The sequence below is a fragment of the Chiloscyllium plagiosum genome, unplaced genomic scaffold, assembly GCF_037043375.1.
Source record: "Chiloscyllium plagiosum isolate Xiang-an unplaced genomic scaffold, Cpla_swu_hap1 HiC_scaffold_45, whole genome shotgun sequence".
Lineage (NCBI taxonomy): Eukaryota > Metazoa > Chordata > Chondrichthyes > Orectolobiformes > Hemiscylliidae > Chiloscyllium > Chiloscyllium plagiosum.
The window spans coordinates 3,102,826-3,129,747 of NW_028270183.1; the positions used below are offsets into that span (position 1 = coordinate 3,102,826).

The following is a 26,922-nucleotide window of genomic DNA, read 5'->3' on the forward strand; positions in this document are numbered from 1 at the left end:
CACCTACTGCCTCTGATCGACAGGCGCGGCCTTCAATCGACAAACAGCCGCGCTGTGATTGACGTGGAGCATGCCCGGACCTTCCGGTAATGGAGCCAATCACAGACAGGCGGGCGGGGTTCCCGCTCTCCCCTCCCCAAGCTTGGTTGAGAGACTGGCCGCTAGCCCCGCCCCCCTGCCGGCCTTACGGCGGCTGCTGTGTAACAAACATTCAGCGCCGACGTAATGCGTTTGTGTTTAATCACACGGTTTGAAATCTGCTGGTGGTGCAAAGCTACTACAGGTAAGTGAGTTAGGGCAGCAAGGAAACAAATCAAAAGATATGTTTAAGAACAAATTTAAAACTGATTTTGAACCGAAATGAATTGAAACCTTACAAGTTGAATATTCGTTATAATTGCATTATATTCATAGAACTTCTAACTATAAGGTCATACTTTTACATTTGACAATGGTTTGTTTTGCAGTCTTCAAATCAAGTAAATCATTTAGCAAATGGTTAGTATAAACAGTAAAACATCCCCAAATACCACACCATGAAGATATATAGGTCTCATTGCTTCTTCATGGCTGCTGGGTCACAATCCTGGAATTCCCCTTCTTTTATACCACAGTATAAAGTAGCCTGGTGGTATTATCGCTGAACCCAGGTAATTTTCTGGGGACTTGGGTTTGAATCTTGCCATGGCGGATGGTGGCATTTTAATTCAATAATAATCTGGAAGTGAGTGTTTAATGATGACCACGAAACCATTGTCGGTTGTCAAGGATAGATCTGTCTGGTTCTTTAGGGAAGGAAATCTGCCAGGTCTGGTCTACATGTGACTCCAGACTGACAGCAATGTGGGTGACTCCTTACTGCCCTCTGGGCCATGAGGGATGGGCACTAAATGTTGGCCTAGCCAGTGAACTCCCACTTCCCATGAATGAATTTTAAAAAGTAGCCCTTTGAGCGTGTTCTGCCGTTCAGATTGATCAGAGCTGATCTTTTATTTCCACTCTATCCCTGTATCCCTTGATAACATTAATATCTCCATAGTGTACTTTCAGCATCTTTTCAGGGCAACTCAGAATGGGCAATAAATTAAGCACACATCGGAAATAATTTCCCTTCAAATTTGGTGTGATCCAGGGATGGGACAATGGTTTGGGAAACAGACTAGTCAGGTGCCCATTTTCAAAGAAGATGACAAATAAAACTAAGTGACTACTGACCTGTTAATCTTCAGTACTGTTCGATATAATGGAATTACTGAAAAATCAGGATCATAGTGACCTAATAAACAGCATTCAACACGAACGGACGAGGGAAATATCCAGTTTGACTCATCACCTTGTCATCTCAATACAAAGCCCCTCTGATTTTTTTCTGTAGCTTTCAAAAATAAGTCATTAAATGGAACACTATGTTGAGATCAAAGCTGTGAAATCCAATGTAAGAGTTAGGACTTGATATGATATATAAGTAATACTATTTAACTCTTCAAAGTTAGGAATGTGACCCCTGATGGCATCAGAAACAAAACAGCATAAATGACTTTCAATATATAATTATCAAAATTTACAGATTAAAGATGAAATATAGTATACCATTATAAATATTAAAATCAGTGTTTAAAGTAATTTATTTTTAAAAATGGTTATTACTTTCCGTACTCGTCAGCTCATTACTTCAACTGAGCCACTCTGTGGAACTTGGCCATGAAGCAATGAATACTGTTGATGTTAACATTTGCATTCAACATTACTTAGAACATAAAAGAGTACAGCACAGCACAGGCCCTTCAGCCCTCGATGTTGTGCTGGCCTTTTATCCTACTCTAAGACCAGGTTAACCTACATACCCTTCATTGTCCTATCTTACGTGTACCTATCCAAGAGTTGCTTAAATGTCCCTAATGTATCTGACTGTATTACCACTGCTAAAGGCCAACATGACATCATTGGTTTTAATGTGCAACAAGTCCCCAACTAAACTTTTAATTCTTTTGACTGTTTTCTTTCTCCATCTTTCCTCTCTTCCTCCTCCATCTACTCACACTTACACTTTAATTAGCTTTCGCTAATCTACACCAAATGGATTGCAGAGGATTCAGAAGGTAGATCACCATTACCTTCTCAAGCGTAACTAGGGATGGACAATAAAGGCCAATGACACCCACATTCCATGAGTAAATGGCCCGCAATCCCCTCACCCATACATATGATCACACTCACCAACACAGACAGTCACTATCAGCCCCTTCACCACATACACACACACTAAGGTCATGTGGCAGGGTTTGTGGGGACCCTGAGCCCTGAAAGCAGCATCTTTCAAAGTTGTTGAGAAGAAGGCTGCCAGTTCAGAGGATGGATTCAGCAGAAAGACTCAATAGGAGAAGGGTAAAATGCTTTTCCATTCAGTCATCTCATTTCACTTCAATAGTGTGCAGATCATAACAATAAGACTCAGAAAGTGAGTAAGAAAGACCATGAGTCCCGAGTGAAGAGCAGGGTCAGAAGCTGCTTGGGCCTTGTTGCTGGTATGCTTTGGAGAAAGAGCAGCTCACAACGTAATTCACTGTAATTTCTATATTCACCTGGGCTCAAAGTTGAAGAGCAGGGACCTATTGGAGATGTTATGTCAAGCTGGGAGACAAGAGACACAGCTGGCTAGAGTAACTCGAGGATTAAGAGTTTCTGCTCTACATCATCACATTGCAAATTTGTGAAGTGTGTAATATCACACCCAATTCAGGAAAAGCACTTACTTATGAAGAGACAGTGAACAACATGTGTAAGTAGGCAGAGCCATGAGACATTTGACACAGGCAAGCATAATGTCTTACACAGGAAATTAAAATAATCGACATACTGTAAGAATAATTTGCGGTGTGACATATATGATAGATTCGTTCCCATGGCTCACTGTGTCCACCTGTTTCTGGAATGTTCCAGATACTCACAAGTGATGTTGTTTTATGTCTTGTTTTATCAATGGCTGCTGGTCTGTACAACATGTGCATTGCCTCATTATCCTTCAGCAGTCGTTACACACTGCGACAATGCAGTGACTACATGAGTGATAGTCCCCACTAACAAGATCCTGACATTGATCCGAAACTTTCATCTCCCACAAAATTGAGCATTATTGTGTAAGAATTTCAGCATTGGTGTGATGTCAGGTACCAGGGTTGTACATTCTAGTGATCAATTGATCATATTGAGCAGCATTTTGCTTCAGTTATTTATTCCAGGCAGAGTACAGATTGGACTCAATTAGCCAGTAGTTGGAAAACCCAAAGCAAAATATCTACTGTTAGATGTGATTCTCAACTAGGTATAAATTGCTGAACAGTCCCTAATATTCTGAATGCAACTATGTTAAAACCAATGTAAGATAATCAGCTAAATTCGTGATATTGTTCACTTATGTTTGCCAACAGTGACACAGATTCATACCGAGGGACCTGTTCTCTGTAAATGTTCAAGCCTTGCATCTTCTTTTAATTGCACAGGACCTCAGGGAAATTAGAGTTCCCAATGTAATGATTCGATTCATCTCAGATGATTTGCCAACCAATCAACATCCATTTTTCCTGCAACATAAATTGTTGTGATTATTTGAAATCTGATATTCTCGTATGTCCTGATGAGTGCAAAACAAAAAGATGTACCTCTCAGCCGGTTCAACAGTGACCAATGCAAATAAAATACTGAACCAAGATGTAAAACCAGAGGAAATCCTTTTGGAATTGAATGGTATTGATCCAATCATGAACAGTGTACCTAGTTCTGTTTACTAAAATATAGAGAAACATTCAAAACCTGATGGTGATGAAGAGACAGGAGGCTGGTGTATTTTGCCACTGGCTATGAGCAGCCTGGGATAATGAATAAGGTGGAGAATGAGTTGGGAAAAGAAGAGATCTGGAAAATAATTTCCAATTAAGTTGGGAGAGCAGTATAACAGCAAACACAGGTATAGATTAACAGAAAACAAGCTGGGAAAATCCTTCCTTACACATAGATTTCCAGATAGAATAGTGGAGGTGAGAAGCTTGGATTAATGAAGAAACAACTGAGTATCAGAGTCAATGTAGCCAATGTTGGATTGCCCAAGATGAACAGAATGGACTTGTTCTCTTGTAATCACCTTGTCATCTTTTTGAAAGATCACTATCAATCAGTCAAGGGATCACACAAATTGGGAACATATTGTGGGGACCCATCTCAGCCATGATGTCAGATCAGGGACTAAAGGCAGGAGTTTAATGGTCATTGTAGATTATTGCCAAACTTTGTAAAGCACTACTCCTAGGCATTCCCGGAAGTTCGTTTCTGCAATACGTGATGAACCAGATCTTTGCACTGCTGCTGAACTAAAGGTTGTGACTGCAGAGATGTATATACTAAAATCAGTATAAGTTCTCAAAACTCTCAACAACCAAAGGCCCATAATTTTCTTGAGTTCGCTACTCCTGTCTCCTACTGTCATCACTTACAAAGAACATAAATTTCAGAGATTTTGGTCAGGAATCACACAAGATCGCAGCATGTGTCAGAGACAGCTTTCCAGTTCTCTAACTGCTGAATTTATTCTGACATTCCAAAACATGCATTTTACCATGTATAAGACACCACAGTGCACTGAAATTTAGTTTTAACTTTTTCATTCTAAATCATGCAACTTTCTCAATGTATTCATTAGATGGTTTCAGTTATTTGACAATTAATTGTAGTAAATAAGATGGAAAGTAACAAAGACAGAGATTTAACAGTAATTGCTAATGGCGAAAATGTTTGCTGAAAGAAATTAGGAGCTTTCAGAATATAATTAGCCTCACTATCAATAGGTCAGAGTCTGAAACTCTCTCCCAGACACTTGGAGCATGTTCACACAGACTACAATGGTTCGAGAGGGTGGCTCACAACAGCACGAGAGATGAGTGACAAATGCTGCTCCCCTGGGAGAAATTCCATACCTAGTCACTGAGATTATGGTAAAGGCAGGAGCAATATCTAGTGAAACTATCTACGAAATGCTGTGATGAACTTTTGTGCTTTGCTTTTACAGTTTGCTAGGTTTGAGAGATGAACACTGATATTTCACTCATGTCTCGGATCACCACTGATAGTGATGGGGATACCATGGTAAGTCAGTGTTGCTCAAGTTGGACACCACCTTGTGGTCTTGAGGCAACAGTCTATAAAGTTAAAAGCAGCAAGCTGTGATCATCACAGGGAGGGCCTGAAAGGGACAGTGAGTATGAATTCTATTCACAGATTTTTGGTGTCACATTTGACCCTGAGTTGAATGTCTGACCGATTCATGCCATCTTTAACACTGCCATTTGCTCCTCTGTAACACACTTCAGTTTTGCTTGTCTCAACCCATCCATGCTTTTGTTTCCTTTGACTTGACGATTCCAACACATTCTACGCTCTGCAAACTTGTGCTGTTCCAAAATTCTGCTCCTGTTTCCTAACTCGAAGCATGTACCATGCTCTGTGTCTCAGCCCTGTTTTTGGTGCCCTACATCCGTTCCAAGTGAATCACCATCTTGATTTTAAAACTTATCTTCTTTTTACAAAGCCATTCCTGGCCTCACTCCCTCTTTCCGTAATCTACTGCAACCTCAAAATTCTCTAAGTTAATCAGTGCTGTTTTAGTTGTGGCCTTTGTATTTCCAGTTGTAATTCCTCCACCATGTGCCTGGAACCCAGGCTCTGAAATATCCTCTTCACTCTCTCTCTCACCTCTTTACTTCACTTTCCTCCTCAAAGACACTTCTTAAAACCTACCTCTTTGACCAAGCCTTTGGCCCTCCAACTGATTATTTCCTTGTGTGGTTCGGTGTCACACTTTGTTTTATAATGCTTCAGTGAAATGCCTGAAGATGTGATTACATTAAAGGCACCATGTTAATATAAACTGTTGTTGTAGATCATAGAAATTAGTTACAGAAGATGGCTTCGCCCTCTCCACATCATGTCAGTGCTAACTGAAGAATATTCAGCACTGATCCATTCTAAATGCTATAGTGATGAGGGTTTCTGCTTCGGTTTCAGACCGTCAGTTCCACAACCCTACAATCCACTGAATGGAAAGAGGTTCTCAACTCTAATTCTTCTGTAAATATCTTTCAGTTTGTTCTGCCTGCTTATTAACCTGTTTGCTGAGGAGACTAGATCCTTGCTAACTATCTGGGATCCCTTATAATTTTACATACCTCAATTGAATTTCCCCTCAGCCTCTGCTGCTCCAATCAAGATATTCCTAATTTATAATCTTCTCTCAGAGCCATCATTCTCCAATTTTGGCAATTTCCCAGTAAGCCTCCTTTCTGTTGTTATGTATGATGCCAGGCTTCCTATAATATAGTGATCAGGACTGTACATAGTACTCTAACTATAGGACTTTGCAAGCAGTAGGACCTACAGTCAGTGATACAACAAAATAACTTGGATCGTGCTGAAACAAGTGGAGCCAGTGAACATTCCTGTGGTGTCATAGCAAAACTGTTTCCCTGTCTCTCAGTGACACCCTTTGTCATCTAGCACCTTGTTAGCAGGATGAAACGTGGGCCAATCCTTACACTTCCAGCTGTATTCAAACACATCACCCAATCTTGACGTATCCACCTAGTGCCAGTTTCTGGCACAGAAGCATTCACAGACTTAAGCACAGAGTGACTGTATCCCTTAACATCAGACCTTAACATCAATACTGCTAATCTCCCAAACAAGCTCTTTTCTACCTCGTTAGGGAACAACTGCTTGTTGGCCCAGAAAATGCAGAGATACCTGGCCAGGTAATCTCAGTTGGCTACTATTCGAACAGCCTCCTCCTGTCCCTCTGTAACAGACTCAAGAGACCAAATGGCCTCTTCCTATTCCTCTATAACAGACCCGAGAGGCTGAATGGCCTCCACCTGTCCCTCTGTAACAGGACCGAGGGGCTGAATGGCATCCTCCCGTACCGCTGTAACAGACACAAGGGGCTGAATGGCCTCTTCCTGTCCCTCTGTCACAGGCCCGAGAGGCTGAATGGCCTTCTCCTATCACTCTGCCACAGGCCTGAGGGGCTGAATAGCCTCCTCAATAGACAATAGACAATAGGTGCAGGAGTAGGCCATTCTGCCCTTCGAGCCTGCACCACCATTCAATATGATTATGGCTGATCATCTTTAATCAGTATCCTGTTCCTGCCTTATCTCCATAACCCTTGATTCCACAATCCTTCAGAGCTCTATCCAACTCTTTCTTAAATGAATCCAGAGACTGGGCCTCCACTGCCCTCTGGGGCAGAGCATTCCACACAGCCACCACTCTCTGGGTGAAGAAGTTTCTCCTGAGCTCTGTCCTAAATGGTCTACCCCGTATTTTTAAGCTGTGTCCTCTGGTTCGGCACTCACCCATCAGCGGAAACATGTTTCCTGCCTCCAGGGTATCCAATCCTTTAATAATCTTATATGTCTCAATCATATCCCCTCTCAGTCTTCGAAACTCAAGGGTATACAAGCCCAGTCGCTCCAGTCTTTCAGTGTAAGGTAATCCCGCCAATCCAGGAATTGACCTTGTGAACCTACGCTGCACTCCCTAAATAGCCAGAATGTCTTTTCTCAAATTTGGAGACCAGAACTGCACACAGTACCCCAGGTGTGGTCTCACCAGGGCCCTGTACAGCTGCAGAAGAACCTCTTTGCTTCTATACTGAATCCCTCTTGTTATGAAGGCCAGCATGCCATTAGCCTTCTTCACTACCTGCTGTACCTGCATGCTTACCTTCATTGACTGGTGTACAAGAACACCCAGATCTCTCTGTACTGCCCCTTTACCTAAATTGATTCCATTTAGGTAGTAATCTGCCTTCCTGTTCTTGCCACCAAAGTGGATAACCATACATTTGTCCACATTAAACTGCATCTGCCATGCATCTGCCCACTCACTTAACTTGTCCAGGTCACCCTGTAATCTTCTAACATCCTCCTCACATTTCACCCTGCCATCCAGCTTAGTATCATCAGCAAATTTGCTAATGTTATTGCTGATACCATCTTCTATATCATTAACATATATTGTAAAAAACTGCGGTCCCAGCACTGATCCCTGCGGTACCCCAATAGTCACTGCCTGCCATTCTGAAATGGAGCCGTTTATCACTACTCTTTGTTTCCTATCAGCCAACCAACTTTCAATCCAAGTTAGTATTTTGCCCCCAATACCATGCACCCTCCTATCCCTCTGTAACAGACACAAGGGGCTGAATAGCCTCCTCCTGTCCCTCTGTAACAGACACAAGGGGCTGAATGGCCTCCTCCTGTCCCTCTGTAACAGACACAAGGGGCTGAAGGCCTCCTCCTGTCCCTCTGTAACAGACTCAAGGGGCTGAATGGCCTCCTCCTGTCCCTCTGTAACAGACACAAGGGGCTGAATGGCCTCCTCCTGTCCCTCTGTAACAGACACAAGGGGCTGAATGGCCTCCTCCTGTCCCTCTGTAACAGACACAAGGGGCTGAATGGCCTCCTCCTGTCCCTCTGTAACAGACACAAGGGGCTGAATGGCCTCCTCCTGTCCCTCTGTAACAGACACAAGGGGCTGAATGGCCTCCTCCTGTCCCTCTGTAACAGACACAAGGGGCTGAATGGCCTCCTCCTGTCCCTCTGTAACAGACACAAGGGGCTGAATGGCCTCCTCCTGTCTCTCTGTAACAGACACAAGGGGCTGAATGGCCTCCTCCTGTCCCTCTGTAACAGACACAAGGGGCTGAATGGCCTCCTCCTGTCCCTCTGTAACAGACACAAGGGGCTGAATGGCCTCCTCCTGTCCCTCTGTAACAGACACAAGGGGCTGAATGGCCTCCTCCTGTCCCTCTGTAACAGACACAAGGGGCTGAATGGCCTCCTCCTGTCCCTCTGTAACAGACACAAGGGGCTGAATGGCCTCCTCCTGTCCCTCTGTAACAGACACAAGGGGCTGAATGGCCTCCTCCTGTCCCTCTGTAACAGACACAAGGGGCTGAATGGCCTCCTCCTGTCCCTCTGTAACAGACACAAGGGGCTGAATGGCCTCCTCCTGTCCCTCTGTAACAGACACAAGGGGCTGAATGGCCTCCTCCTGTCCCTCTGTAACAGACACAAGGGGCTGAATGGCCTCCTCCTGTCCCTCTGTAACAGACACAAGGGGCTGAATGGCCACCTCCTGTCCCTCTGTAACAGACACAAGGGGCTGAATGGCCTCCTCCTGTCCCTCTGTAACAGACACAAGGGGCTGAATGGCCTCCTCCTGTCTCTCTGTAACAGACACAAGGGGCTGAATGGCCACCTCCTGTCCCTCTGTAACAGACACAAGGGGCTGAATGGCCTCCTCCTGTCTCTCTGTAACAGACACAAGGGGCTGAATGGCCTCCTCCTGTCCCTCTGTAACAGACACAAGGGGCTGAATGGCCTCCTCCTGTCCCTCTGTAACAGACACAAGGGGCTGAATGGCCTCCTCCTGTCCCTCTGTAACAGACACAAGGGGCTGAATGGCCTCCTCCTGTCTCTCTGTAACAGACACAAGGGGCTGAATGGCCTCATCTTGTTGCCCATTAACCAGCTGAGGAGGCTGTTTGGGAATTGAGTTGTGAGAGTCATCATCTACTATTTCCTCCTGCAGACAGCATGTTAAGATCATTGCTTGACTACTTGTGTTTCTGGTCCCAGAGCAATGACAGATATTGAGATGCTGTGCTGTATTGGGACAATTTCTCATTTTATGGCTGTGCCTAAAACAAATTGCAAAAAAATGTTTGGTCACCAAAACTGTTGGCACAAACAGTTGCTGCTCCTGTCCACCCTGGGTGGCTAGGTAGTCTGCATTGTGCCAACTGTACAATCATCCTTCCTAACTTAGGCAAGAGCTGGGATACAGGGAAACTTAAGATGATTTTAGGAATCCGGAATCTAGAGGTGATTGGGTTTGGTTCCTATGGAAATTTCCTTCAAGACAATCTGTTTGAAATTTCTGAATTATTAAAGATAAATTCCCAAAACTGATCCAGGAAAAGTGTTCACTCCAATCAAATACTCCAGTGGGGGGGGGGGGGGGGGAGGCCACTAAGTGGTGCTGATGCTCACCTACATTTCATCTGCACATTGGCCATATAGAGAGCTATTCCTGATGAAAAGCTTATGCCTGAAACGTCGAGTCTCCTGCAGCACGGATGCTGCCTGACCTGCTGTGCTTTTCCAGCGCCACACGTTGTGACTCTGATTTCCAGTTTCTCCCATATGGAGAGACTGGATAGCAATTGAGGAGGAACCCCTAATGGTTCAGTTACTTGGACTGCTGTAGTCAGCTGATATCAGCTAGCAGAACAGGTATGTACATACAGTTGGCCCTGGTGTGAATAATTAAAAATCTGAACATAACTCCAGAACCCATTGAGACACTAAAAACTAGATACTTTAATTCTGAATGTGATTTCAAAAGAAATGGATAAGGAGAGGGGGAGTAAGATTGTTGGCAAAATGGTGTAGTAAGCTGACAGTGCACCCAGTATGTTTGTGTGTAGAGTACAGAATGGATCTCGTAGAGCCAGTCTCAGAGTCCTCGATGGTAGTTTCGAAACACTGATATTCTTTTCCCTAATATTTCTTTTTCCATTGCAGCAGACGTTGAAGTTTGGCGGCTGTCACCAGAAAGGTGGGGACAGATACATATTGCTGTTCAATCAAACCTGCTGTCCACCAGCACAAGTGTTTATCTTGATTTCAAAGAATGACCCCATTTGACCAGCAGATCTGATTGAACGTTGCTTGTATTGCAGACCCTCCGTTTAATAAGGTGCGGAATTTCACTGACAATCATTTGGGATCTCCACCTGGCAGTAAGAACCTGATGGATGAGCTCGAGGTCATCAAGTTCCACATTGAAGTCCAAACCAGAGTAAGGCTCAGGCGAAAGTGAACTTTATTCTTGTGACTCTGCAAGTTATTTCTTTCTCTTGTACTGTTGCCCGCATGTGACATAGCCTATGTAACACACCGTGACACTCCAAATCAAGTGCTATAAATGATTAGGCACCCACTGTTCGTGGTCTAGTATTTTTTATAAAGCACCTTTCTATTATCATGATATCCTCTGTAACACACTCCTTGTATCTTATTGTCTGGGTTACACATGCCTTCCAGGGGTAACATTCCTGTCTCTGAACAGGGAGGTTACAGGTTCAAGTCTCACTCTAGATTCCTGCTGAATATTGACAGTATCTAGTCCATGAACAGTGAACATCCAACACCATACCCACAATGCGACAATGCTGCTCCTTTAACAAGGTTATGTTGTCCTTGTTTTTTTCTCCGAAGGGGTTGTAAAAGGCAGAGGTGCTCACATGGCTGCCAGACACTGCCTAAGTCAACAACCAGAGGAGACCTTTAGGTTTTTTAAAACAATTGTGAAATGAAAGGGGAGCGACCAGTTCTCCCAGTTCAGGGATTTTTCTAGTTTGGTTTAGTTTTAGCACTTGGAGAGTGCTGGGGACAGAGAAGCAGCTACCTGCTTCAGTAAATGATACCCAGATTATCCTCTCTCTCTAACGTCTCTCATGTGAGAACCTGGGTTTGAATTCACCTTTTTTTTTGCCAAGACGTGTGTTTATGGGAATGTAGCAGGAAATTGGAATAGTTCTTCAGTAAGTTGCAATAGAGTCAGTCAGGTTTGCAGATAAGTTGTTATCCTAAATTCTGTTCTCCTTTGTTCGTGTTCCATACATAATGTTTACATAAATTCTGTTTTGTTTAAAACTAAGTGGTTGGACCAGCTACATCCTTCCTGGAATATTGGAAGGAGACGTTGTTGAGGGTGAGGCCCACTTCCTCCAAACCCTTCACCCTCAACAACCTTTCCTTCCAATCCTCCCACTTCCTCCAAGCCAAAGGGGTAGCCATGGGCACCCACATGGGACCCAGCTATGCCTGCTTCTTTGTCGGGTACGTGGAACAGTCCATCTTCAGTAGTTACACTGGCGCCACCCCCCACCTGTTCCTTTGCTATATCGATGACTGTATATCGGCGCTACCTCTTGCGCCCACAGGGAGGTTGAACAGTTCATCAACTTTACCAACACCTTCTACCCCGACCTCAAATTCACTTGGACCATCTTGGACACCTCCCTCCCCTTCCTGGCCCTCTCCATCTCTGTCTCCGGTGACTGATTAACATGGACATCTATACAGGCCCACCGACTCCCACAGCTACCTAGACTACACCACCTCCCACCCTACCTCCTGTAAAAATGCTATCCCTGATTCCCAATTCCTCTGCCTCTGCACATCCATTCCAAGGAAGACCAATTCCACCTCAGAAGATCCCAGATGGCCTCCTCCTTCCATGATCGCAACTTCCCTTCCCAGCGTTTCTCCTCCACTTTCTGCACCACTGCCCTTAAACCCCATCCCTCCTAATGCAACAAGGACTGAACCCCCAGTACTTATCTTCCACCCCACCAACCTCCGTTTACGTTGCATCATCTTCCACCACCTACAAATGGACCCCACCACCAGAGATTTATTTTGCTCTCCACCTCTATCCAGAGAGACCATTCCCTCCGTGACTCCCTCGTCAGGTCATGTTTTCCACACCCCCGCCCCCCCCCCCCCCCCCCCCCCCCCAAGCCCACATCTCACTGTTCATTTCAGAGAACAGCTCTGGGACACTCTCACCCACAAGCCCCACCATCCCGTGGCTGAACACTTCAACTCCCACTCCCTCAAGGACATATAGGTCCTGGGCCTCCCCTACAGCCAAACCGTTACCACCTGATGCCTGGAGGAAGAACACCTCATATACTGCCTTGGGACTCTGCAACCACACAGGATAAATGTGGATTACAACAGTTTCCTCATTTCCTCTCCTCCCACATTATCCCAGTCCCAAGCCTCCAACTCGGCACCACCCTCCTGACCTTTCCCATCTAACAGCTCCACCTCACCCCGACCTATCACCTTCTCCGTCACCTTCATCTACCTATCGCTTTCTCAGCTACTTCCCCCAACCCTACACCCCTCCCATTTATCTCTCAGCCCCCTGCCCCACAAGCCTCATTCCTGATGAAGAGCTTATACCTGAAACATCAGTTTGCCTGCTCCTCGGATGCTGCCTGACCTGCTGTGCTTTTTCAGCACCACACTCTTGACTCTGATCTCCAGCATCCTCACTTTCTCCTATGTCGTTATTGTCCCAAGACTAGCAAGTGGGAGATCCAAGTCTGAATGTTGGGTTAATGTCCACCTGATGGAGTGGCCCTTTGCAGATTGCAGTGCTGGTAGGAACTGAGATATCAGACCAGATACACAGCCATGTAAATGAAGGAAATGTATCACAGATGCAAACCAGAGTGGGGCTTGTTCAATACCAATGAGTGGGAATGTAGGTCTTTATACCCCTCCCCTGCATTATCTGTTCACTTACCTAATCTGTTCCCAGTCTCTTAAAACAGATGCTAGTGTGTTCCTAATTAATCTTCTCTCTGTGTAACTAACTGAAATTGTCATGTCTTGTAATAATGTGCAGTGCCAGTGAGATACATCTTTGATCTTGTTCTGACAGTTTACTTTATTCCTAGACCATTGAATCCTTGAACCAAACAGTGAGCCTCCTGGCAAAAGAGCGAAGCCACCATCAGCAGCAGATCCGACTACTGGAGGGTAGGACATAGATCTCTAAAATGTACACAGGCCAGGCAGGTGGGACACTGATAATAGGGATTGGCAGAGAATGACTGGTATGTGCAAGGGCAGGCTTCAGGAACTGGCCAATACTATCGCATCCTGTTAGCTACATTTCTCAGGAGTTTCTTGTTGGTCAGCTCTAGCACTACCCAAAGATGTCTGCACATCTGTTAGAGGAGCCAGTGGCTCAGTGATTTGACGCACCAACAATTATAGTGTGAGAAATACAGATTTTAAACCATTTGTGTGTCACATGTAGGTATCACTGAATAGGCCAGCATTCAGTGCCCATCCCAGAGTCAATCATCATTGCTTAGGTCTGGAGTCACACGTTGGCTGGACCAAGCAAGCATGGCAGATTTCCTCCCTTGAAGAACATTAAGTGAACGACATGAGGTTTTACAATAATTGACAATAATCACTGGACCTCGCTTCTTATTTCAGATTTTTATTGTATTTGTTATGGTGTGATTTGAATCCATTTCCCTATATTCAAGGTTACTAGTCTAGTGACAACACCAGTACACCACCACCTCCCCAGCATGTTCTGTATTTAAGCCCTAGTGACGGTTTGCTTTGGTTGTGTTTATATTTATCAATGGAAGGACAAGTTTAGATTGGCGGATGCATGGTAGGGTGCGGGTGGAGATGGTAGCAGTGTTGACCCTCCATAGTCAAAAGTCTGTGCACACTTACAATGCCAGCTCTCTTTGTAAAATGGGACCTAGAGTCATAGACTCATCCAGCACAGAAAAAGACCCTTTCGTCCACCCCTCCATGCCGACCATAATCCCAAATTAAACTAGTCCCACCTGCCTGCTCCAGGCCCATATCCCTCCAATCCTTTCCTATTCATGGACTTATCCAAATGTCTTTCAAATGTTGTAACTATACCCGCACCCACCACGTCCTCAGGAAGCTCATTCCACACGTAAACCACCCTCTGTGTTTTAAAAAAAAAAGATTTGTCACCTGTGCCTTTTTTAAACCTCTCACCTTTAAATTATGTCTCCTAGTCTTGAAATCCTCCATCATAGGGAATAGACACCTACCGTTAACCCAATGTACACCCCTCATTATTTTATAAACCTCTTGCCCACTCTGTCTACATGTGATGCAAACTTCAAAGAATTATGTGTCTGAACCCCTTGATCCCTCTATTCTACAACACTACCCTCCTATTGAATGTATAGGTCCTGCCCCTGTTTGTTGTACCAGAATGCTACAGGAAAGGTACGAGTGGAGAGGGGAGTGACTGTAACATAAACAATGGCATAATGCAGCCCAATTGCTGACTTACTCTGCTGCCTGTAGGAAGTGGTGATCCACCATTTCCCCAGCCAAAATCTGACCAACACCATAACCATTTTCATCCCATTGGAAACTACTTCTGTCTTCCACAGCTGAAGTGAGGAGACTGAGCATGAGCAGTAATATTGAAGAGGACAGGATTAATTTAGTGATAGACAGAAAAATTGAAGACTGGAAGAAAGAACTGTCCTCAGGCCTGACCAAAATACAGGAGCCAGTCCAGCAAATGGAGAACCAAGTCCAGACAACAGACTCCAGCAACCATGCTGAAGAACTTGCTGCAGAAATACACGAGAGGTACGTGATGTAAACTGAAAGAAAGACTTCGGAGACTAAAACTAGTCAGTGTTCAGTGATAGCTCATCCCAGGAATCATAGATTCCTTACAGTGTGGGAGCAGGCCATTTGGCCCATGGAGTCCACACCGACCCTCTGAGGAACACCCCAACAGACTGCTCCCCCAACCCAACCCAGTGGAATTGATGGGCTGAATGGCCTTCTCTTGCTCTGGCTTTGTCTTCCTCAACTTCAGTGAACTTGAAGTGCTGCTAATCGATAGCACAGATTCACAAAGGATGGGGATAATTTTACAACAATTAACAATTGATCAGGTATCAATCGAAATCAAATGATCACATGGTAGAGGGACATGTGGTTCCACGTCATCCACATGGGGAGAGCCCCATCTCCACATAAAATATTCCCCAACAATGTCAGAATCAAGGGATTAACTCGGTTATTTTTGTTCTTCTTTTACAGTAAAAAATTTCTATGGGAGGAATGTGAATCATTGCGGAAAGAGATAGAACAAATTAACCGAAAGCTAAGTCAGTATCCTTTACCCACTTTGTGATGTGTGTTTGGTTGATGGTTTAAATACTGGGCTGGGGAACCAGCAGGTCCAGGCGTTGTTGGAGTTTGGTACCAACAGATTAATACCACACTGGTGTTCACCGCAAGTTATTGTGATAGAATGCAGTAAATGTCAGGCTGGAACACCTTCCAAAGTAACAACACTTCACGGGATTCAATAACATCGGAAAGCAAGTCATAATCCCTGTGTCAATATGATTTGATCCCTAAAAGATATTGGGCGGTGAACCTGATCTTGGATTGGACACATATTTGCTAATGCCTGTTTGAAAGTACTAGCTGACCAATTTCATCCCTTTTACTACATTGTGCATATTGTGATATTATTTAAACTTAAAGCAGCAGGGAAGGGCAGAGGGATTGAGTCTGTTTAAAGGACACCCCCATCTTCAGCTGGAAAAATGGCAAAACAGCTTCGTCTAAGTGCTCCTGATTGGCAAAGTGAGCAGAGTGCAACTGACCCCTAAAGATGTGGCGAATCCCAGCCTGATCAGGTCACTACTTAGGTGCAGCTGGAACATCGCCGTTGGTTTCAGCACCCCAAAACTAGAGAAAGAAAGTGTCAGAAGTTCCGCTCCCTCCCACTGACCCCCTCCCAAATCAGGCAGCATGTGTGCATGTTGGATCAGGACAGCGGTGGCTTTGATTTTAATGCTTCCCACAATCCAGCTCCAGGTTTTGATAACTGCTGTCTGGGAACTAGATCCCATGAGTCCGTCAGTGCATTCAGTCAAGGAAAAGAATGGGCAGAGGGAAAATTGGCAGGATTTTGAGGGTTTGACCCTTCACCTCAGCACCTAACTTTAACTACTGGTTAGGCCACTATTGGAATATTGCGTGCAATTTAGTCTCCTTCCTATCGAAAAGACGTTGTGAAACTTGAAAGGGTTCAGAAAAGATTTACAAGGATGTTGCCAGGGTTGGAGGATTTGAGCTGCAGGGAGAGGCTGAACAGGCTGGGGCTGTTTTCCCTGGAGCGTCGGAGGCTGAGAGGTGACCTTATAGAGGTTTACAAAATTATGAGGGGCATGGATAGGATAAATAGACAAAGTCTTTTCCCTGGGGTTGGGGAGTCCAGAACTAGAGGGCATAGGTTTAGGGTGAGAGGGGAAAGATATAAAAGAGACCTAAGGGACAACGTTTTCACACACAGGGTGGTACGTGTATGGAATGAGCTGCCAGAGGAAGTGGTGGAGGCTGGTACAATTGCAACATTTAAGAGGCATTTGGATGGGTTTATGAATAGGAAGGGTTTGGAGGGATATGGGCCGGGTGCTGGCAGGTGGGACTAGATTGGGTTGGGATATCTGGTCGGCATGGACGGGTTGGACCGAAGGATTTGTGTCTGTGCTGTAACATCTCTATGACTCTATGACTTTATCAAGTCTTTCCCATCTGATAATCCACATGAAATGAAGTCAGGCAGTTGAATAATTGTTCATTTGTGCATCATTCTGTGGCAGCTCAGTCTGATGTAAGGGACAATGGATATACTAAGCAAAGGGCAGGAAAAGTAATGAAAGCAAATCTCCTCACTGTTCCCACTCGTCCCCTCCCATGCTCCCTACCCAGGTGACCATTCACTTGTGTTAATGATGGGTGATTCACAGAAAACCAAGACTGGGAATAAAGTGAAAGTGCATTCAATATTTGTCACTCTTATTTGGTTGCAGCTATTCAAGAGGATGATCTGTTGAGCAGTTTGACAGATTGCAAAATACTCAGACAAAATCAGAAGAAATATAATCAGGTATAGCCATGTGAAAATTACTGTGCCGTTCAGTCTGTTTTAAATAAAGTTATCTCCAGTTTATTAACTGTTGCACCATGTGTACCTTAGAGATCAAGTTCGTAGCACCTTCATGTTCTTACTGCAGTTTTATAAAGTTGTTTCATCTGGCTTGTTGCTGGTTTTAATACTGACATGTCCAGCAACACATTTCAGCTACTGACATGTCCGCTCCTTGTCCATCCTCCACTGAAGTGTCCCCTCCTTGTCCATCCGTTTCCAAGCACCAGTGCTGCACTGGGCTCTGTAGGAGATGGCTTTTGGGGAACTGTAAACCTGACTCCTAGCCTGATCAGTACCTATTCTAATTAAAACCACTGATTTCTGTTAGCCATACCTCTTACCTCAGTTAAGAGATCTTGCTCCATCCATTTACGCAGGGAGTTTTCTTGACTTAGCATTCCCAGTTTACTTCTGTCCATTTGGGAGGATCCATTAGACATGCAGTCACACAACTGTGGATCTCGGCGGGGGGGGCTTCACTGAGCAGTGCAGTTTATGACAAACACATTGAGAAAAGGATTTAAACTACAAGGCCAAGCATGAAACAAATAAATTACCAGTAACTTTATACATGGATATCTGAGGCATATGATGGAGGTACTGGAATCTGAGTGGGAGTCCTGTCCAGGACACCCAGATCACTCATTTGTAGACAATTACCTGTAAAAGTGCACAATGTTTCCTAATCTCAGATGTGTGAACCTTGCCTGATATTGTTCTTGAGCCAAGGACACAAACTGCCTGCAGAATCCCCATCACTGTTACTGTCTTACTCAGCATACAGTAGGAAGGCAATGCACTGTATGATGGAGCCAAAGCAAACACCAATGACAGCTATGCTGTTGGGTTTTATGGCTGGCTTCAGTATTTCAGAGTAATCTCTTGTGCTCTTTCCCCTCAATACAGATTCTAGAGAGACTAATACAGAGATGCAGACAAGTACAATCACTGGATCCTGAACAGGAATTGAAAGACATTAAGTAGGTGGCACAGAAAGTGATTGTAAGGTAGAGAACAAGAGAGTGGTTGAGATGTTGAGGGAATAGTGCATTTAACATTACACAATCGGGGGTAAGACTGATCCATACCAGAGCAGCAAGAATGCTCTAACAGTAATCGGTCAGTGTGTCCCTTGGACTCAGCCAGGGTTTTGATTTCTGCTTGTGGTTGCTTTCCAGTGACCTGTGTAGGAACAAGAGGAGAGGGTTAGGCTTGGCTGTGATGTTCTGCCAGCTGTCACTCATCATCTCTGCTCATACCGAATGTCCTCTTGGTGCAAAACCAGCAGAAAGCAGCAGTCCTCGGGTTAGAGATTGTGCAGAGTGGGAAATGGGAACATCCCAAAGAAAATGAACAGGATGTTTGGAGTGAGAATGAGAATTGCCTTACTTGAGCTTGTAATCATTTATGTTCCCCACTTGTATTTCCACACAGATTAGCAATGATTGATATGCAGGAGCAGATTCAGAACCTTTGTTATTCCAACAAACAAAACAATACCATTGCCAGAATTAAGAGAGGTCAGTTGAACAGTATTAATTCTATGCTTTTTTTAAAAAATTGTATCCAACTTGCGATTTATCTGATTAGAAACAGAAGTTAACACAACACCTAAACTCTCATACAATATTTTTATAGTCACAAACAATTAGATTTGAAGCCTAGGTTGAGGGCTTCCTAATTCTAATTCCCATTCTTAGAGATCAAGTTCGTAGCACCTTCATGTTCTTACTGCAGTTTTATAAAGTTGTTTCATCTGGCTTGTTGCTGGTTTTAATACTGACATGTCCGCTCCTTGTCCATCCTCCACTAAAGTGTCCCCTCCTTGTCCATCCGTTTCCAAGCACCAGTGCTGCACTGGGCTCTGTAGGAGATGGCTTTTGGAGAACTGTAAACCTGACTCCTAGCCTGATCAGTACCTATTCTAATTAAAACCACTGATTTCTGTTAGCCATACCTCTTACCTCAGTTAAGAGATCTTGCTCCATCCATTTACGCAGGGAGTAATGCACTAATGCACTAATACCGAAAAGAACTATCCCTGACTAATGCACTAATACTGCAAAGAACTGAGAGTGTAGATGACCATCTCCTCTGCGGCCCAGTGTGGGAGGATAAAGACTCATTCCAAACAGAAACTTTTCCAGTGTTGACACTAGCAAGGAGTTGGGATCTCGGTGTACCCTATGCTTGGCACTAACTCACTTCTGGTCATCAGTGAGAGAGCTCACAAAAGATGGAAGTCACCATCCTTATGAATACTCAGTGGGAATTATAACTTATCATGTGATTGTCTAGGTGGACATTGAAATTTGTGGAACAGTTGCCAGTTTTTCTCAGCTGACTGGGAATGATAAAGTTCAGTGTTGGTACTGAGCCGTGTGTAGCAGGAGAACCGAAGGTTTCAGCCTTGGATTGTGAGGAATGCAGAGCTGCTGACCTGATTGAGTCATCAGGAATGCCGAACATTCATGTCTGTACTAATTTATATCAACTTCCTGCTCAATAATCTGAGAGTTAGTTACAAAGCATATAAGGACAGTGATATTTTGCCCTAAGGTTTGGTCAAGTTAATAGTGTTTAATGGCAGTCATCAGTAACTTGAGTCAATTAGTCACCTGTCCTTTCCATGATTTAGAGATGCCGGTGTTGGACTGGGGTGTACAAAGTTAAAAATCACACAACACCAGGTTATAGTCCAACAGGTTTAATTGGAAGCACACTAGCTTTCGGAGCGACGCTCCTTCATCAGGTGATAGTGGAGGGCTCGATCGTAACACAGTCCTTTCCAGACTGTAGTCTCTAATCAACAGGATAAGTATAGCAGCACCATTACTGATGGAACTTCCTTTCTCTTTAAACAGGCCAAAGTATTGAGTGCACCAGGAAAGAGCTGATGGTGAAACATATGTCCAATGCCTCAGATTCTGATGTGAGTTTTACATTCACTGACTCCATGTGTCCAACCTTTGGCCGGTTCCCTCTGCTCCACTGTCTCCCCGTCTCTTACTACAAGTGGGGCGCCAGTACTGGCCTCAACGTGAATGTCCACAGATCAAAGTAACAGGACAGATAACATGGTCAAGGCAGCAAACAGGATCTTTCACAGCCTCAACTAACAATCACAGTAATCAGGCTATAGCTCAGGGCCAGTGTACTGCATTAGAGGAAGAATGGTGATCACACCAGAGACAGTACAGGAGAGATTCAGGAGATTGTTAGTTCTGAGGAAAAGATTGGATTGGCCCAGGTTATCTTCTTTGAAATAGAAGACAGATTTATTTGAAAGTATAACATTATGGAGGATCTGTTACATTTGCAGAGAGGCATGGATTTAAAGCAGAGGGACTAGAGACTTGAGAAATTATTTTAATTCAGGGAGTACTAAAGGCTGGAACTCACTGTGTGAAAGGGAGGCGGAGACAAAAACCAGAATTACTTTTTTAAAAACTGGGAATGAAATACAGACCAGAAATTGGAAGGTGGGATTAGGCTGGTTTTTGTTTTGGTTAGCACAGGTAAAATGGCCAAATGGATTTCTTCTGGGCTGTTAGGCTGTCTTGTTGTCTCGTGGTGCACAGGTGTTAGCAGCCACCACACTCCTCCACAAGAAGCTGATTTGCCTGTTGTAGGAGACAAGGAAGGAAGGATCTCATTAAATTGGAGAGGGTTCAGAAAAGATTTACCGGGATGTGGAGGGTTTGACTCATAAGAAGAGGCTGGATAGGCTGGAATGTAGGAGGTTGAAGGGTGACCTTGTACAGCTTTATAAAAGCATGAGGGGCATAGATAAGGTGATTGGAAAAGGTCTTTTACCTAGGCTGGAGCTAGGTAAAAGAGGGTATTTTTTAAGGTGAAAGGAAAAGATTTAAAAGGGACCTGAGGAACATCTTTTTCACACAGAGGATGGTTCGTATGTGGAATGACTTGCCAGGGGAAGTGATAGATGTAGGTACAGTTACAACATTTATATACATTTACATAAGTTCGTGAATAAGAAATTAGGGTAATCATAGAATCCCTACAGTGTGGAAACAGGCAGTTTTGCTGATTGAGTCCATGCTAACCCACCCCACTACCCTATCCCTATAACCTTGCATTTCTCATGGTTAACCATTGAGCCTGGACATTCCTGGACTATGGAAGGAAACTGGAACACCCAGAGGAAATCCACACAGACAGTGGGAGAATGTACAAGCTCCACCCAAATATTCTCCCAAGGGTGGAATTGAACCTGGGTCCCTGGTGCTGTGAGGCAGCTGTGCTGCCCCATTGGGCTTGGGAGAAATTTTTTGAACAGAAAATGGAGAGCTTCATTCTGCATCTAAAGTGATATCTACCTCATGATGGGTTGTTATAATTGAGGATCACTACAGTGATGTTGTTACATTTATCCTGAGTTCGATATTTATACTGGTGTTGAATCTCCATTCCCCACTATACTGTTACAGAAGTTGAACTGTGGTACTGGTTCAAGCCTCGATCATCTCTTTACTCGGACAGGTGATTCTCATGAACAGTCCTTCCATGACTGTGATAATCCTTTCTCCCTGGTGGATGGGCAGGTTAACGCTGTTTGATGGGAGAGTTATCATGGGCTGCAAGAACCTGTACCATAATGAGGGAGGGCACCTACAGCCACTATCCTGCTGGATATCATGCCAGGATTCTGAACCAATGCTTCAGTCTCTCATTGCCTGGATTATCTTACTAACTCACTGAGCAAAAAGATAGAGGTGGGAATTAGACCAGTCAGCTGAAAGCTGTGTTAGAATTCTAAAATAACTTTGTATTTATAAAGCAAGCCTCACAGACCACATTAGGGAACTGGAACTGGATGAATATTTGGGAGGCTGAGCAGGTAACAGAGACGAGTTATAGGGAGGCCATCACACAAATTACAGGATAAAGATAGCTGGGTAACTGTCAGGAAAGGGAAAGGGACCCCCTGGGGTCGTTTCCTCACCAATAAGTATACCCTTTTGTTAAAAATCACACAGCACCATTGGGAGGGCTTAAATAGATTGGCAGAAGGATGACAACTGGAGTTATGGATCAGAGGATGGAGTACATAGTGAACAGCAGATACAGTGTGCAGGAAGTCTATGAGGAGGGATAGGCACTTCAGAGGGCAAAAGGCTGAAGTGTGTCTATTGGAATGCAAGAAGTGTCAGGAATAAGGGTGATGAACCCAGAGTGTACCACCCCAACACACACACAAAAGAAGTTGCATCAAGACACTATTCAAAAGGGCCACAACACACTGCAGCACACCAGAACTGCAAAAAGAGGAAGAAGAACACCGAGACAATGTATTCGCCAAAAACGGATACCCCCGAAATTTCATCAACAGATGCCTAAGGGAAAGACAACGGAATGAGGACATGCCGCACCCAAAGGACAAGCCACACTACCATACATCAAGAGCATTTCTGAACTGACAGCCAAACTACTGTGACCACTAGGACTCATAACAGCACACAAACTAACAGCCACTCTCAGACAACAACTCACCAGGACGAAGGACCCGATACCCAGCATGAGCAAAACCAATGTAGTGTACAAAATCCCATGCAAGGACTGCACAAAACACTACGTAGGACAAACAGGAAGGCAGCTAACGATCCGCATCCATGAACACCAACTAGCCACGAAACGACACAACCAGTTATCCTTAGTAGCCACACACTCCGATGACAAGCAACATGAATTCGACTGGAACAACACTACTATTATAGGACAAGCCAAACAAAGAACAGCCAGGGAATTCCTAGAGGCATGGCACTCATCCACAGATTCAATCAATAAGCACATCGACCTGGACCCAATATACCAGCCACCGCAGCGGACAGCTGGAACTGACAACCGGAAGGGGCGGGTACAAATCACTATAAATGGCGGAGGAAACATCACAGAAGCACTTCACAGGAGGCTCCTAAGCACTGAGGATGTCACCTAGACAGGGGACGAAACGTCTGCAACACAAATTCCCAGCTCGGTTTCTATAGGTCCTCCCCAATAGCAACAGAGACATGCAGGAGCAGACTGGGAGGCAGAAATTGGAAAGGTGCAGAAGTAACAGGGCTGTTGTCATGGGTGAACTTAACTTTCCTAATATTGATTGGAACCTCCTTAATGCAAATAGTTTGGATGGAGTGGATTTTGTCAGGTGTGTCCAGGAAGGATGCCTGACTAAATATGTAGATAGGCCAACTAGAGGGGAGGCCATATTGGATTTGTTGCTTGGTAACAAACCAGGTCAGGTGTCAGATCACTCAATGGGAGAGCATTTTGGTGACAGTCACCCCATCTCCCTGACGTTACTACAGTCATGGAGAGGGATAAGAGCAGACATTATGGGAAAATATTTAATTTGGGAGGGGAATTACATTGCTATTATGCAGGAACTGGGGCACCTAAATTGGGAACAGATATTCTCAGAAATGCATGACAGAAATGTGGAGGTTGTGTAGGGAGCACTTGCTGATAATGCTGGACAGGTCTGTCCCACTGAGGCAAGGAAAGGATGGTAGGGTGAACTTTGGATGACTAGAGATGTGGAACATCAAATCAAGAGGCAGAAGGAAACTGACAAGGTTGAGGAGGCAAGGATCAAACAGGACTTGAGGGTTACAAGGTAGCCAGGAAGGAACTGAAGAATGGACTTAGGAGATCTAGAAGGGGGCATGAAAAAGCTTTAGCAAGTAGGATTAAGGAAAACCCCAAGGCATTCTACACTTACTTATGTGAGGAACAAGAAGATGGCCAGAGTGAGGGTGGGGCTAATCAGGGACAGTGGAGGGAATTAGTGTCTGGAGTCAGGGGAGGTCCTTACTTGAATACTTTACTTCAGTATTCACTAGTGGAAGGGACCTTGTCATTTCTGAGGACAGTGTGAAACTTGCTGATATGCTCGAACAGGTTGATGTTAGGAAGGAGGATGTGCTGGAAATTTTGAACATAAGGATAGATACATCCAATGTTACTACAGGAAGTTAGGGTAGAGATTGCTGTGCCTTTGGCGATGATCTTTTCGTCCTCACTGGAGTAGTACCAGATGATTAGAGAGTGGTAAATGCTATTCCCTTGTTCACGAAAGGGAATAGGGATAACTCTGGGAATTACAGACTAGTCAGTCTTGATGGGCAAATTATTGGAGGATTCTGAGAGACAGGATTTATGATTACTTGGAAAACCGTAGTTTGATTAGAGATAGTCAGCATGGCTTTGTGAGGGGCAGGTCATTTCTCAAAACCTTATTGAGTGCTTTGAGGATGGGACAAAATACATTGATGAAGAAGGGTAGAGCAGTGGATGTGGTGGTCATGGATTTTAACAAAGCATTTAATAAGGTTGCCCTGGTAGGTTCATTCAGAAAGTGAGTTGGTGTGGGATATAGGGAAACCTGTCTGTCTGGATACAGAATTGGCTGGCCCATAGAAGACAGAGATTGGTAGTAGATGGAAAGTATTTAGCCTGGTGCTCGGTGACCAGTGGTGTTCTGCAGGGATCGGTTCCGAGACCTCTGCTCTTTGTGATTTTTATAAATGACTTGGATGAGGAAGTGGAAGGGTGAGTTGGTAAGTTTGCCGATTATATGAAGGTTGGAGGAGTTGTGAATAGTTTGGAGGGTTGTTGTAGGTTGCAATGAGACATTGACAGGATGCAGAGCTGGGCTGACAAGTGTCAGATGGAGTTCAACCTGGGAAAATGTGAAGTGATTCACTTTGGAAGGTTGAATTTGAATGCAGAATACAGGGTTAAAGGTAGGATTCTCGGCAGTGTGGAGGAACAGAGGGATCTTGGGGTCCATGTCTATCCTGAAGAAGGGCTTATGCCCGAAATGTCGATTCTCCTGTTCCCTGGATGCTGCCTGACCTGCTGCGCTTTTCCAGCAACACATTTTCAGTCCGTGTCTATAGATCCTTCAAAGCTGCCACCCAAGTCGATAGAGTTGTTAAGGTATATGGTGTGTTGATTTTCATTAGAAGGGGGATTGAGTTTAATGGAATATGGAAGATAGTACAATGAAGGGTACGTAGGTTAGTCTGATCTTAGAGTAGGATAAAAGGTCAACACACCATAGGGCCGAAGGGCCTGTACTGTACTGTTTTATGTTCTTCTAGGACTTCATGATGGTTAAGTGCTTTGTAGTGATGTGGCATTAGGAAGGTAAAGCGCTGGTCTCACCTGGTGCAGTGTAACAGCTCCACTACGTGCTGGAGTTTAACAGCTGGCTCTGTGTCTGAAAGGGAACAGCAACCAGGAAAGCATCATCGTGGAGCTGACCTAATCCCACTCACTCCCCCAGCACTAGCACTGCAATCCCAAGAGACAATCCTTTGCATGAAAGCCATAGCCCAGATCATTAACACAGGACAGCAATAATTTTAAGTGATTAAGGTCCAATCCCCACTCCAACATCACTTGCTTTGTCACCTGATTTAAGACAAGGACATTGCAAAGCAATCTGGTTCATTCTGGATTTAATCTGATACAGTTGGGGAAGTGACACTGAAACACAGCCTTGGCACTAGCCAGGCTTGTTTCTGCAGTCCATGTCCCATTTACAAACTCATGTCAATGTAGAAAGAGGGAGCTGAGAATGTAAGCATTGCTCAATCAGCCTGGAAAATTCTGATTTGACTCCTAACTAATTCCATCCTTTTATTTTCTCTTTAGACTGACACATGGTAAAAACCATCTAATAACTTCTGATATCCACTGCTGGGAATACCATCACCCAATGACCCAGCTGCCTGAACAGCATCCCAAACAGATGCAAAAGGCGGACCAGGAACCACAAGCTTTAATAAAATTAATTACATAAATCCCAAAGCACTCTTTTATTCAGTGAGATGTTAAAGGTTTTCCAAGTTTGCAGGAAGGCAGGGTTATTTCCATCAAAATGTTTGCTCAGGAGAGAGAAAGACAAAGTGCAAGCAGATTGGGAACCTTTTTTTTCCCCTCTCAGTAGCCCCTGGAAATTCTCGGTAGCACAGCCCAGGGAACTTGTCCAAGTGACATCCTTTCTGAGGCAAGTATCACAACAATTGACAGCCAGTGAACCACAGAGAGAGGATTACAATAGACAGCTACCAGCTCGAGACATGAGCTAGGCAATTACCAGCAGCAACTTTGCTTTATTTCCTGATTACAACACAATCACCAGCTGAAAGCAGATCGCACTGCTCCAGCAAGCAGAGGGTACCGCTCCACTGAACTGTGTGGTACACTTCGACAACAACA

The 26,922-nt window shown here is 44.4% G+C and overlaps 1 protein-coding gene across 1 annotated transcript; it reads left to right on the forward strand.

Moving 5' to 3' along the window:
* Nucleotides 1–2: 2 nt before the first annotated feature.
* On the forward strand, nucleotides 3–26,922 carry LOC122552303 (coiled-coil domain-containing protein 159-like). The gene is made up of 12 exons (XM_087983130.1): nucleotides 3–283; nucleotides 5,060–5,136; nucleotides 10,638–10,671; nucleotides 10,796–10,914; nucleotides 13,592–13,673; nucleotides 15,101–15,305; nucleotides 15,768–15,835; nucleotides 17,555–17,631; nucleotides 18,580–18,653; nucleotides 19,108–19,193; nucleotides 20,538–20,605; nucleotides 26,356–26,922. The coding sequence occupies exons 2-12, from the start codon at nucleotides 5,077–5,079 to the stop codon at nucleotides 26,368–26,370; spliced, it is 888 nt and encodes a 295-aa protein (XP_087839256.1). The 5' UTR covers nucleotides 3–283; nucleotides 5,060–5,076; the 3' UTR covers nucleotides 26,371–26,922.